At 41.7% G+C, this 12,711-nt stretch overlaps 1 protein-coding gene across 5 annotated transcripts in view; it reads right to left on the bottom strand.

The window, feature by feature from the left end:
• dnajc6 (DnaJ (Hsp40) homolog, subfamily C, member 6) overlaps positions 1-12,460 on the bottom strand; it is a 28,991-nt gene extending 16,531 nt beyond the window's left edge. The window contains exons 1-7 of one of the 5 annotated variants that reach the window (XM_077607465.1): positions 12,158-12,460; positions 8,476-8,617; positions 6,309-6,444; positions 3,756-3,805; positions 2,993-3,141; positions 1,984-2,106; positions 379-512 (exon numbers count right to left, since the gene is read on the bottom strand). In XM_077607465.1, the coding sequence (XP_077463591.1) occupies positions 379-512; positions 1,984-2,106; positions 2,993-3,141; positions 3,756-3,805; positions 6,309-6,444; positions 8,476-8,488 (605 nt within the window). In that variant the 5' untranslated portion in view covers positions 8,489-8,617; positions 12,158-12,460. Of the gene's footprint in view, positions 1-378; positions 513-1,983; positions 2,107-2,992; positions 3,142-3,755; positions 3,806-6,308; positions 6,445-8,475; positions 8,894-12,157 lie in introns of those variants that run through there. The other 4 variants (XM_077607463.1, XM_077607461.1, XM_077607464.1 and 1 more) reach the window with 4 other exon arrangements.
• Between the last annotated feature and the right edge of the window lie 251 nt (positions 12,461-12,711).

Below are 12,711 nucleotides of genomic sequence, written 5' to 3'. Positions count from 1 at the left end.
ACAGTCTAAATTGCCCCTAGATATGAGTGTGAGCGTGAATGGTTGTTTGTCTCCGTGCGATTGGCTGGCCACCAATTCAGGGTGTCCCCCGCCTCTGGCCCGAAGTCAGCTGGGATAGGCTCCAGCATCCCCCGTAACCCTAATGAGGATAAAGCGGTTCAGAAAATGAGATGAAATGAGACATGTCCAACAGTCATGCACCGTAGAAGGTCAGGTATGTGTTCTCATCGGAAGTCATAAAACAAGGCTGCAAAAGGCTATAATATAATTTTAGGAGACTGCCGGGGCCAAAATACAACACAATTAAAGTGCTAGTTTCAATGTGTTTTTTCTCTCTCTCATCACGCTGGGTCACTTTATAATAATTTCGTGTCAAACCTGCGGTGTGATGGCCAAAGGCCCGAGCCTGGTCTCTTAGCGCTCAGGAGTTGCATGGCAGGAACTGGATTATTGAAGAGGTGGCAGAAGCAAAACATGGCACACACCAAAACACCTGAAGGACCACGGCCATCCTAAAGAGCACACAACACAAAGTCATGACACACAGCAAAGTAGTAAAAACAAAGCGCCAGTAACAGAATAATATGTGAAGCCATTTGAAATATAAAGAGAGACTTCAAACACTGGGGTGATAATTATGTGTACCATTATCGTAAACTCATTTCGTGGAGTTCATTACATGTTCATGAGAGACAACATTTTAGTAACTTGCAACCACAACCATCAGCACTAAATGCCTGTGTCTGTAAGAAAAACATTAGTTTTAATTGAAATATACAATTATATGAAGGAAAAAAAAGAACTGTGTTGCATATACGGTCAAAGATGTGTGCCCTCGCTGTCAATTTTTGTTCTAGAAGAAACGCACGACAAGAAATACGCTTCATGAGTGGAATTGAAACTCTCAAATGAAAATTAAACTTGGTGAATTACATTACATATACCGTATTTTTCGCATATTAGCCGTCTGCGCGTATAGGCCTTAAAATTGCTTTAAAATGGTCGAATTTTACAATTTCTCTCATATAAGATGGCCCCTGATTCACAATTTTCACCTCCATATTCATGGTTTTAATAGGGAGTACAAATGTTACTTTGAAGGAAAAATAATCACACGTGGTTTCCCCGAGATTCTGTATGAATCGAAAGGATCGTCTGCTGGATTGCACATTCCTAAATGGTATTGTCTGCATGTAGACAAATTCAAAAAGAAAGTCACGTGAGCAGTACAACCAGGAAGTGTGTCCGCAGGGGTCTAGTTTGTCATCCCTAGGTAAGATGGCGGCGCCCTGAGCAAGCAATGGCAGGCACAAGTAAGAGTTTGTTCACGTTTTATGCAAGTTACGGTTCATTTTTTTCTTGAATTTCATTCATAGACACCAAATTAACTTTGTTAAGAGTTTTATTTTTTTCTCTATTTTGAATTGAAGGACCGTATCGGTCGCATTGTCTTGCGTTATGGCATTTCGTTCTTGTCACCTGCAGTTTCATGTATGTCAAGTCTAATTTGTGTGCATATAAGCCGTACCCTCGATTCAGTCATCATTTTTTTAAAGCGACAAATACAGCGTATATGCGAGAAAATACGGTAAGGGCAAATTTATGTTTTATTTAGATTAAGGAATGTTTAGCTCTTCTGTCTGTGGTCATTCCTCATCTTTACGCAAATGTTTTTTCATTCATTCATCATCTGTAACGCGTATCACCCACAAGGGTTGCGGCTATCCCAGCTGATTTTGGGCGAAAGGCGGAGTGCACCCCAGAGTGGTCGCCAGTCAGCGGGACAGAGGGACAGACAACATTCGCACTCACAATCATACCGCCACTGAGCAGGAATCAATCCCACGCTTGCCTGCATCGAAGTCAGGCGACATCAGTTTTCTTTTAAGATTATTGCATCATCTTACTAATTTTACGTGACAACCCTTTTTCAAATACTTTTTTATATTTCTTCATGATATGTTGCAATAGATATCATCTTACCGAGCAGGTGATGACACACACATTCTTGGGGTTCTGTTTAAGCCAGTTGTGCATGTTCTTACATACAGCAAAGAGGTTGTGGAGACTGGGAGCCTGGCGAGCAGGCCAATTACACTCTGAAACCTGGAGAGGGTTTGGGAGACATGGATGACAGAAAACAGAGTAGCAAGTTGAAATTCCAGAAATAAAAACAGAACGACAGGGAGGAAAAGGAGTGAGGAGACAAAACGCATGTCGTGAAGAAAGATATGCACGTTAGAGTACAGCAGCAGGAGTCCAGCAGCACAACACAAGCTGTCATCTGAGAAGCAGCAAAACAGGCACCTATTTAGGCCTTTCTACAAATGCTTTTAGGTCATGAAAAAAAGGAATACTGAGCAGAGTCTTGAGGAACTATTACATTTTAGACCCAGCAGTACAAGCTAATCGAAGGGCTGATGTAGACAAAATAACTCTAAGCACTCACTGTTATTTTGGATTAATAGTATTGCATTGGTTTAGAAAATATACACGATTATTTAGTCTATGAATTAGGCAGTGTTCTCGTAATAATTTCTCTCATCTCATTTTCGGAACCGCTTTATCGTCATTAGGGTCGTGGGGGGTGCTGGAGCCTATCCCAGCTGACTCCGGGCCAGAGGCGGGGGACAACCTGAATCGGTGGCCAGCCAATCGCAGGGCACAGGGAGACGGACAACCATGCACACTCACACTCATTCCTAGGGGCAATTTAGAGTGTCCAATTAGCATGTTTTTGGAATGTGGGAGGAAACCGGAGTACCCGGAGGAAACCCACGCAGGAGAACATGCAAACTCCACACAAGAAGACGTGACCTGGATTTGAACCCAGGACCCTAGAGCTGTGAGGCTGATGCGCTAACCACTCGCTCCACCGGGCTGCCTCGTAATAATTTAAATAAATAAAAAATATTTAATAAAAAATTCTCTTGTATGGAGGAAAGAAACTGAGCGGTTTTCCTGCTGAAAGTGCAGGGGGCAGATATTTTACCCTGTTGGAGAATTTGGCTCCACGATAGTTGCGCTGGGACAAGTTGAAGACAGTATAGTGGTCAGCATGGCGGCTGTCGAGGAAGGATCGGATGTCTTCCACGTGGTTCTGACAGCCAATTTGCACAGACTCTGCTGGGTAGGTCATCACTGAAAAATGACACAAGAACAAAACTATATGTCATTTAAATTTTAACTTCATTTTTGTCAAATGTGGAAAAAAAAGTCACAGCTATAATAAAGTCATATACAGATACCAACGCAATATTTAGGTTTAGCAATTAGATTAGCACATTTCATCTAAAAAAAAACCTTATTACCAAATAATTTACAGTAGATCATTTGCTATCCTTTACATAATTTACCCACAAAAATATATCAAGCCGGTTAAAAAAGAAACGTTCACATCAGATATTTGAGGGGTGTGGCCAAGCAAGTGTTTTCTACTACTATTTTATATTGAAAGGCAATTAAGTACAAATTTTAATATTTATTATTTCATTCATTAATGCACTAAAACCCTTTCAAATAAAAAAAAGCTTTTGGGGAGAAATATTGATGTGTGAATAAAATCCGAGTTATCAAGATAAATTAATTCCAAAGCCTCTGATCAATTAGATTTTCTGCCCCAAATTATTGTTTATTATTACATATTTACCACTTTATATTTTAAGTACTGTTGAATCACAATCCATCCACTACATAACTATTCAACAAATAGCGTAATAATAATTTGGGGAATGAATGAGATTCTATGTACTTACCTATAATTCGTGTTGTGATATAGGCAATATCCAACTCCCCTTTAGTGTACCTGGAGCAAAGAACAATTTTGACATTCATCACACAGAAAAGTAAAAGCAAAACAAAAAAACAAAACAAAACAAAGAAAAAAATGTGTTATTTCCAAACCAGATATTGGTGTTTGTATGCATATATAAGACACCACTGAAAGTAAGGAAAAAAATGTATTTTAAATAAAATGCTGGGGCCGATGCCAGCTGACTTCGGGTGAAAGGTGAACTACACCCTAGACCAGGGGTGCTCACACTTTTCTGCTCTAAGATCTACTTTTCAGTGAGCCAACCTCCCGCGATCTACTTTATTGTTAGGGTTCAAATTCATGGGTGGGCAAAGCAGTCCTGGAGGGCCGCTGTGAGTGCAGCTTTTTGTTCCACAGATACTTTGTTATGCTGAAACGAGAAGCACCTGACTGCAATCCAGTGATTGCACGTCTAACACATTTGTGGAAAGGTACCACACATGTCTTGCTGCAGTGGTGTTCAAACTTTTTTGCTCCAAGATCAACTTTTCAAGGAGTTAACCTTCCATGATCTATCTTTATTACAGGCCACTCACAAAGCTCAGCAATTATGTATTGATATACCTCTCATTAGACTCTATCAACATGTATGGGAGCGGCCGGGAACGGAGGTGAAAATCCATTCTCGATTCATCCTAAAGCTTACTGCGGACATGCCAAAACCATAAGGGTCTGCAAACTGATCCTCGAGGGCCACTGTGGGTGCACGTTTTTGTTCCAACCAATCCAACACAAAGTTTAAGCAATGAAGTTTCTGCTGAAACAAGAAGCGCTTGACTGCAATCCACTGATTGCACTTCTAAGATACCAGATTGGTGGAAAGGTTTCCTCTTATAGGTTGGAACGAAAACCCGCAACCACTGCGGCCCTTTCTGGAATAGTTTGGAGACCCCTGCCTGAGAGCCTAGCTAAGGAAATCAAAAGAGGGGAGGTATCAAAATGCTATTGTCGTGAAATCTACCAATAGTACCTTGGAAATCTAACGATAGTTCCTTGGGGATCTACTGGTAGATCACGATCTACGAAATGGGCACCCCTGCTCTAGACTGGTCGCCAGTCAGTTGTAGGGAACATAGACTGACAGACAACCATTCACATTTGCACCCCCACAAAGTGGGAATTGAACACACGCCGACCATAAAAAGGTCTCGCTAAAGAACTACTGCACCATCTATCTTCCTATCGAAAGGACTCCTACATTGACACTATGCATCAAATTTGACTTTTAATGCCTTGATTTCATTGTAACCAACGTTTGTCTTTTGGTCCGTGTGGATTATTTTCATGTGACATGTCAGTAAGCCTCAGTTATCGACAAACATATACGCCTTGTGATTAAATGTTTTCCCCAAAGGTAGACAAAGTCATCATTACTCCCATAGTCCATAGTCCATAGTCCAGACCAGGGGTGGGCAAACTATTCCACAAAGGGCTTCAGTGGTTGCAGGTTTTCATTCCAACCCATAAACAAGCCACCTTTTCACCAATCTGGTGTCCTGAAAGTGCAATCATTGGATTGCAGTCAGGTGCTTCTTGTTTTCTGCAAAAGTCTCATTGGTTAAAGTGCCTTTGCTAGATCAGTTGCAACCAAAACCTGCACCCACAGTGGCCCTCGAGGACCGGTTTGCCCACCCCTGGGACTCCAGACCCATAACTCACATACAGTATATGCAATGAAAAAAACATGCATCACAAGCGGGTGTAATGAAATGCACCTTTCTGCATAACAGCAGTGCACTAGCCATTTAGCACAATGAACAAGCATAAATAATTCAGTCATGAGTGCAGTGACAGACAGCAGAGACGAGCAGGACTAAAAACAAGAGACAACAGGACTAGGGTGCGAATGTTAAAGGGGAGACACAAGGCAGGAATATTCATGATCAGACCTGCTGAGTCAACAGTTAGAGCAAATGTGTGTGTGGTTTGCCAATAACAGAGCCTTCTTTGTGGTCCCAGTACACAAACAGTGTGCAGCCTCACCAACTGTGCATGGATCACACCGTATCAGACTCTGGTGCTGCAATAACTACGCTTCACTCTGGTTCACGCCGCTAAGCGTTGATGTCTTTTAAGACAAAAAAAGAACTCAGCAAAAAGAACACAGAAATAATAACCTACTACTAATCATCACCTAACTCAAACCATGATGGAAATTGCTTAAAATGAATAGGTATGCTAAGAAAAAAGGCATTCGTGTAATGTACATTAATGTCTTAAGTCACATTATCTCCTGTCACATTAGCCAACATAAAAGATTACAAAGGCCTATCGCAAAAGGCCAAAAAGGAGAAAACTATTTGGACACAGCTGGGGGCATAATTGAGTGTGCTACCTTTAATCTTTTCACATTATTGTACATTGGACACTGGCTTTTTTTTTTACAAATATCTACCTTTTAAAAACTAAGGCAGTGTTTAATACAGTAAAAATATGATTGAATAAAAACTCAGGACAGATTTTTTTCTATCAATTTCCCATTGAAAAGACTTACGTGGAAACCTGATGCATGACCTTGGTGGATGTATCTTTTAGTGTGTCCTTGAGATTGTCCTTGAAGTTACTAAAGAACTTTCCAGCTCCACCTTTCACCATATCGAGCAGTCCTCCACCATAATTAGCGTCCATATCTGGAGAAAAAAATAGCTTTACTCAATCGTCAATCAAAAATTATATTGTTTTAAAACAAAAATGGGGTTACATTCAAAAGTATTTGGACAGAGACGGAGTTTTGCATTAGACTGATAAAAATCACCTTATGGACCGGTATTGGGCCACAGTCTATTGGTCAAGACAACTGACTGAAAGTATTGGAAAAAATAAAGTAATTGCGACTCTTAAAAACAAGTGCTAGCTGGTGTAGTTTAACAAGTTGAAATAAAACTGGGAGAATAAAGACTGCGTTTACTGCACGCAGCATTGCAGCTAAACAGCAAAGGTCAGTTTGGAGGAATTGGATCATTAACCCAAATAACATTTCACAAAACAAAAGACGCCTATACATAAAGCATTCAGTATGTATAAGATTATTTCACAAGAAAATGCAGTAAAATGTTTTTCACTCCACAGTTCATTACTATTGCAGGGTGACACTTAAAAGTAAAAAATGCATGTAGCCAAATTGACTCTTATTATTAAACGCACACAGAAACAAATTTACAGTATTCTCAGGAAGCCAATATTTATATTTGCAAAGATTCATTTTAAAATGCACAATTTATCATTGTTTCACAGTGGCGGTGCTCTAGAATGAAATATTTTTCATTTCATGGTCACCATTCTGTGCTCAGGGGCTCTTAGCATGTAAAAAATTAAGACGTTTGTGGATGGCATACGGCATGGTGACAATTTCATTGTGAAAACACGCCTGAATAAACCCTCGGAGAAAAACTGTTGTCTATTTTTGCCATTTTCCTTCCATCACACGCATAACTTGGCTAGAGTTTAATTCAAGTTCTCATTCTGGTTCAGAGTTTCTGTTTTTGTTCAAAGAAACCTGAAGTCGAACAAACCTGTCTCCAGAAATCTACCTAGCCAGCAACTCTACACTTTTGTTCAAATGAATGACGCAGTATGTTATGATGTTGTGTGGTGCTTCACTGGGTAATTAGCTATTAAGACTGCATCACAATTCTGAGATCAGGCCTTTCTTTATGGACTTTGCTTCTTTGTTTTCTCTCTATTCCTGCATCGGTTTTCTTTAGGTAATCCGTTATCTTTCCACATTGTCCATAGCTCTGAATGTGTGAATTAATGTTTGTTTGTCTAAGGAAAACCAACATTTTTTTCTTCTTCCCATAGATATAGCTGGGATAGTGTTATCCACTCGCCATGTTTGAGTTTAAACAGATATGATGAGAGGTCTATACAAAGCATTTGTGGCATGCTCAGATATTGGTATATCAGGCAATCATTTGCGTACACTTGCCTTTAGGCTGCACAAGAGATGTTTGGAGTCATTTAGGCATGCAATTATTACTAAAACAGATCTTTTAGGTACTTTTAGAAAATAAATATAGGCTATTCTTTAATAAATGAAAACGCTTTTGGCAAAGTGTTTAACCAGCCTACCGTGCACGTTTTTGGGATGTGGTATAAACCCAGAGTACTGGTTGGGATGTCCACACATCTGCTATTCTTTACCTGAAGATATATTATTGAACTAAACACTTGACACATTCAAGCAATGACAATCTCAAAGGCTAAAATCACCATTCAAGCCATCTAGCCAATTTTCTCAATCACTCTACCTTGGTGAAATGGGATGGAAGGGTTTGTTTACCAGTGGTGCAATTGGAGTGAGGTTTTGCCAGTCGGAAGTATACATGCATTGTCATGGTGAAAAAGCCTATAGTATGTATTTATTTGGATATACAGTCTGCAAGTAAACAATGTCTACTTCAATTTAGTGAGAAGGTATTGAACTTGCAGTTGTGAGTTAACATTAACCTGGCAGAAGTGAATCAAGGCAATAGAACAAATCAAACTGTAACCTGAGCGTATTATAGCCTTCAAACCAATGGTGTAGCAGAAACAATCCTCTGGTGATAACTATAAAACGGTCACTACATTCAGCAAACATCTGGTCTTCCATAGGTCCGGATGGTGAAGTCATGGTTTCTAGTTACAAATGCCATCATGAGAGTTGTGTGATCTCATACCTGAGCTGTCCATGGTGCTGCAGTCTTCCTCCTTTCGTGAGCTGGCTTTCTGTCCGTGGAGACCCGCTACCGGGCCTCCGAGTGAGCTGCCTCCTCTCCCTCCTCTGCTGTTACTGAAGCTATCTCTGCCGCTATCGACCAACTGCAAAGATTCATAGCCATTGTAAGTGCTCTTTTTCTTATAGGCGCCCAACAAGCTCATCACAAAATGACATAAAATCAAGGTTTTTGGGGATGGGGTTCAAATAGTAAAATCAATTTTGAAGGAGCCCCACAACGGGCCGGCTGTGCCGTCGCCTCCACAGCCGCTGATGCTACTGCTGCTGCCGCTACATGCACCACATGCCCGGGCCCGAGAAAGAGAGTATACGGATGGTCTCACTGCTGTTTGGGGGAGGTGCTCTCTCTCTCTATCCCCCTCTCTCTCTGTCACATTTCCTCCATCTCTCTTCCTCACTCTCACCCTCTCTTCCTCCCTCCCTCTCTTTTGCTCAGTGCCGCAGTGTTGTATAGTCATATTGTATGCTGTTAAGTCAATGGTGTAATTCCTCGGACATAGTAAGTATTGTGATCCCCTAATCCATGTACCTTTTTCCATGTATATATCATTCTTCTATTATTTCCTCAACACTAGAAAGTAATTGAATATAGAGGATTTGAAGCTACCATTTCACTCTAAATTACGGGAATGCCTCTATTATATATTTTGGTCTCTAGGCCGAGTCACCTCCCAGGTGTAAACCAGGTAAAAAAAAATGCACATCAGATGTGTAGCTCAAATGAGGTTGCAAACAAATTCAATTTGAATATTGTGGAACTGACCATAGAAAAAAAAGATTCTAATTATTGCATCAACCAATCCGTGACCGGACGTTTCGTCGACGGACGTTTGGTAGACGGACGATTGGACGACGGACAGTTCGTACAGTGCAAGTAATTGCAGGTGTTTAACATCGCTTCTAATTTATTCTAAAAATAAATTGAGTATATAGTATATAAAATTTGAGTATTTCTATCCTCTGTCAATGACGGGATTGGGCACGATTTTCTAACACGTGATGGGATCGGATACAACTTTACCCGACTATTACGAGTGTTCATGCATGTTTATGTAACGGATAAACATCAATATAAATTCTAATTTTGCTAAAATAAGCCACTGTGCAAGATAAAAGAGTCACATTCACTCGTATGGCTAATCCATCACCATTTTATCTAATCTAATCTCATTTTCTGAATTGCTTTATCCTCATTAAGGTTGCGGGGAGGTGCTGGAGCCAATCCCAGGTGTCTCCGGGGCAGAGGCGGGGGACAACCTGAATCGGTGGCCAGCCAATCGCAGGGCATAAGGAGACGGACAACCATGCACACTCACACCCATACCTAGGGGCAATTTAGAGTGTCCAATCAGCCTATCATGCATGTTTTTTGGAATGTGGGAGGAAACCAGAGTACCCGGAGGAAACCCACGCAGGCCCGGGAAGAACATCCAACCTCCACACAGGTGGACGTGACCTGGATTTAAACCCAGGACACCAGAGCTGTGAGGCCAATGCTCACCATTTTATAAGATTGATGAATATATGAATTACAGACTACATTGAAAACATTTGTTATTATCATTAATAAATATTGAGAGGTCTAAAGTAAAAAATGACATTAGAGCAAATAATTTGTCATAAAAAGATAATTACCTACAATAACATTGTGCTGATGATTTACAAGTACAAGCGCTGTTCAGTATAGACAATAGCAGACATGAACAACAAGTAACAGTAGCAAAACCTGAAGGCTAAATACAATAAAAAGGTACTAGTCTTCATTAATCATACCAGCACCTTCAATGTAGTTAGATTTAAATCTTGTGTCATGAACTTGAGGCTATGCAGAGAGAATCGTTGACCAATGGCGGAATGTTTCGGTCTTATGCCTTGTCCCCTGGCAACACTTTCATGGTTTTGAAAAGAGGACATGAGCCTGGGAAACTTTCTTTCTCGAGCGACAAACACAGAGCTCAGCGGGAACGGGAAGTCCAAAAGGGAGGGAATGATACCCCTCAGTTGCCAGACCCAATGCACTCCCGGTTTATTGTAGCTTTGCCAGTCTCATTCCTGAGCACGGAACAGCAGAACTTGAACCATATGATTGATGTATTTCATTGTAAATCTTATAGAAATAATCCAAAGCGCATACTATAATGCCATTTAGTAAACATGTAAAAAAGGATACAATCTAAGTTTCTTTATTTGGCGTTACGTACAATTAAATTTGTTGATGTCATGAACATGAGCAACTAACATATTACTTAAAGTACATTCTTCCATTAAGCTGCTTCACAGCTCTGGGGTCCCGGGTTCAAATCCAGGTCACGTCCACCTGTGTGGAGTTTGCATGTTCTCCCTGGGCCTGCGTAAGTTTTCACTGGAAACTCGGGTTTCCTCCCACAATCCAAAAACATGCATGGTAGGCTGATTGGACACTCTAAATTGCCCTAAGGTATGGGGTGTGAGCGTGCATGGTTGTCCGTCTCCTCGTGCCCTGGGATCGGTTGGCCACCGATTCAGGGTGACCCCCACCTCTGGCCTGGAGTAAACTGGCATAGGCTCCAGCAGCCCCCGCAAGCCTAATGAGGATAAAGCAGTTCAGTGAATGAATGAAAAAATAATTTGGTAGATATATTGGATTTTTTTGCTGCTTCTGACATGAGGTGTTTGTTGCTCTTTGACTCATCTCATCTCATTTTCTGAACTGCTTTATCCTCATTAGGGTCACGGGGGGTGCTGGAGCCTATCCCAGCTGACTCCAGGCCAGAAGCTGGGGACACAGCCAATCACAGGACACAAGGAGACGGACAACCATGCCCAATCACACCCATACCTAGTGGGAATTTAGAGTGTCCAATCAGCCTACTATGCATGTTTTTGGAATGTGGGAGGAAACCAGAGTACCGGGAAGAAACCCACGCAGGCGCGAGGAGACCATGCAAGCTCCACACAGATGGACATGACCTGATGAACCCAGGACCCCAGAGCTGTGAGGCCAACGCACTAACCACTCGCTCCACCGGGCCACCCTCTTTGACTCTCACAGTAAAAAAAATGGCTCTTTGTTTCTAACTTATTCACCACCCCCTATATATTTGAATAAACTGTTGCAGAATGTTTGCAATCTGTCAGGTTAGGAAACTCAACCCTGGGGCATGAAACCTAAGCATTTCTAATCTCTTCTCACGTGACGTAACAGTCATGGCGTCACCTGACACGAACACCGTCCTTCCAAACGCATTGCTAATGCGGTTTGTCGTCGTTTCCAAATGAAACTCTGGAACTAAAGTATTCTGAAACGACGACGTAAATAACGACGAAGATGCTGGTTAATGGTGTCTTGCACACAAAATTTATCATTTGCGCAACAACCCTAATTCATAGCTTGCTACCGCAAATGACTGCAATCGCGATGTAGTAGTCCCTCGTCTGCGGTAGGGAAAGAACACAGGTTAGAAATACAAATTAGGGGTATTAAGGGGGATTCGTGCAAGGTATTCCCCACGACCTGCCGCGTTTGCTGCCCGACCGTTTACGTAATAACAACAACATCCGGCTTTCTCATCTCTGGACGCGCACCGAACGACTACACATAAGAATAGGCATCATAAAATACATGCAATGTGACTTTACTTCACCTTTTAGGCACGGATGTGGCATTCTACTGAGAGCGCCGTCCTCGCGAGCCTCAAAGATGCGCTGCCAGTCAGCGACCTTTGTATTGTCATTCGTTGCCAGTCAAAGGTCAAAACGCTAATGGTCCTAGTCAATATACGGCAAATACGTTTGCACCCGGAGGCAGTAGCGGGCTGCGATGACACGATCTAATTGCATCATATGGAGGAAGAGACCCACACAGCATCCAGGCATGTGGTAAATCCGCAAAACTGCACCTTCTGTGCATCCTGCCTGCCTGCCCGCCTGTGCAGACACGAGTATGGCAACCTGGTAAAACCTGGAGCGGATTTCTGACGTGATCGTGCATCTTTGTGGATCAGCTGCTATTCTGCACGTGATTGGGAGAAGTCATAATTACTGGGGTTTCGGCATAGGTGGACCGGTTGGCAGATTTGATGTCTTTCATGATTAGCTTTGAACCAACGTATGTTAAAATAATTCATTCATTCAGGGGTGGGGCTCTCGAGCCACATGCGGCTCCTGGCCCAAATGTATTATCATATTTTTTATATAC

The sequence above is a fragment of the Stigmatopora argus genome, chromosome 8 (assembly GCF_051989625.1).
Source record: "Stigmatopora argus isolate UIUO_Sarg chromosome 8, RoL_Sarg_1.0, whole genome shotgun sequence".
Lineage (NCBI taxonomy): Eukaryota > Metazoa > Chordata > Actinopteri > Syngnathiformes > Syngnathidae > Stigmatopora > Stigmatopora argus.
The sequence above is the reverse complement of the archived record's forward strand: the minus strand, read 5'-3'. Positions and strand labels throughout refer to the sequence as shown.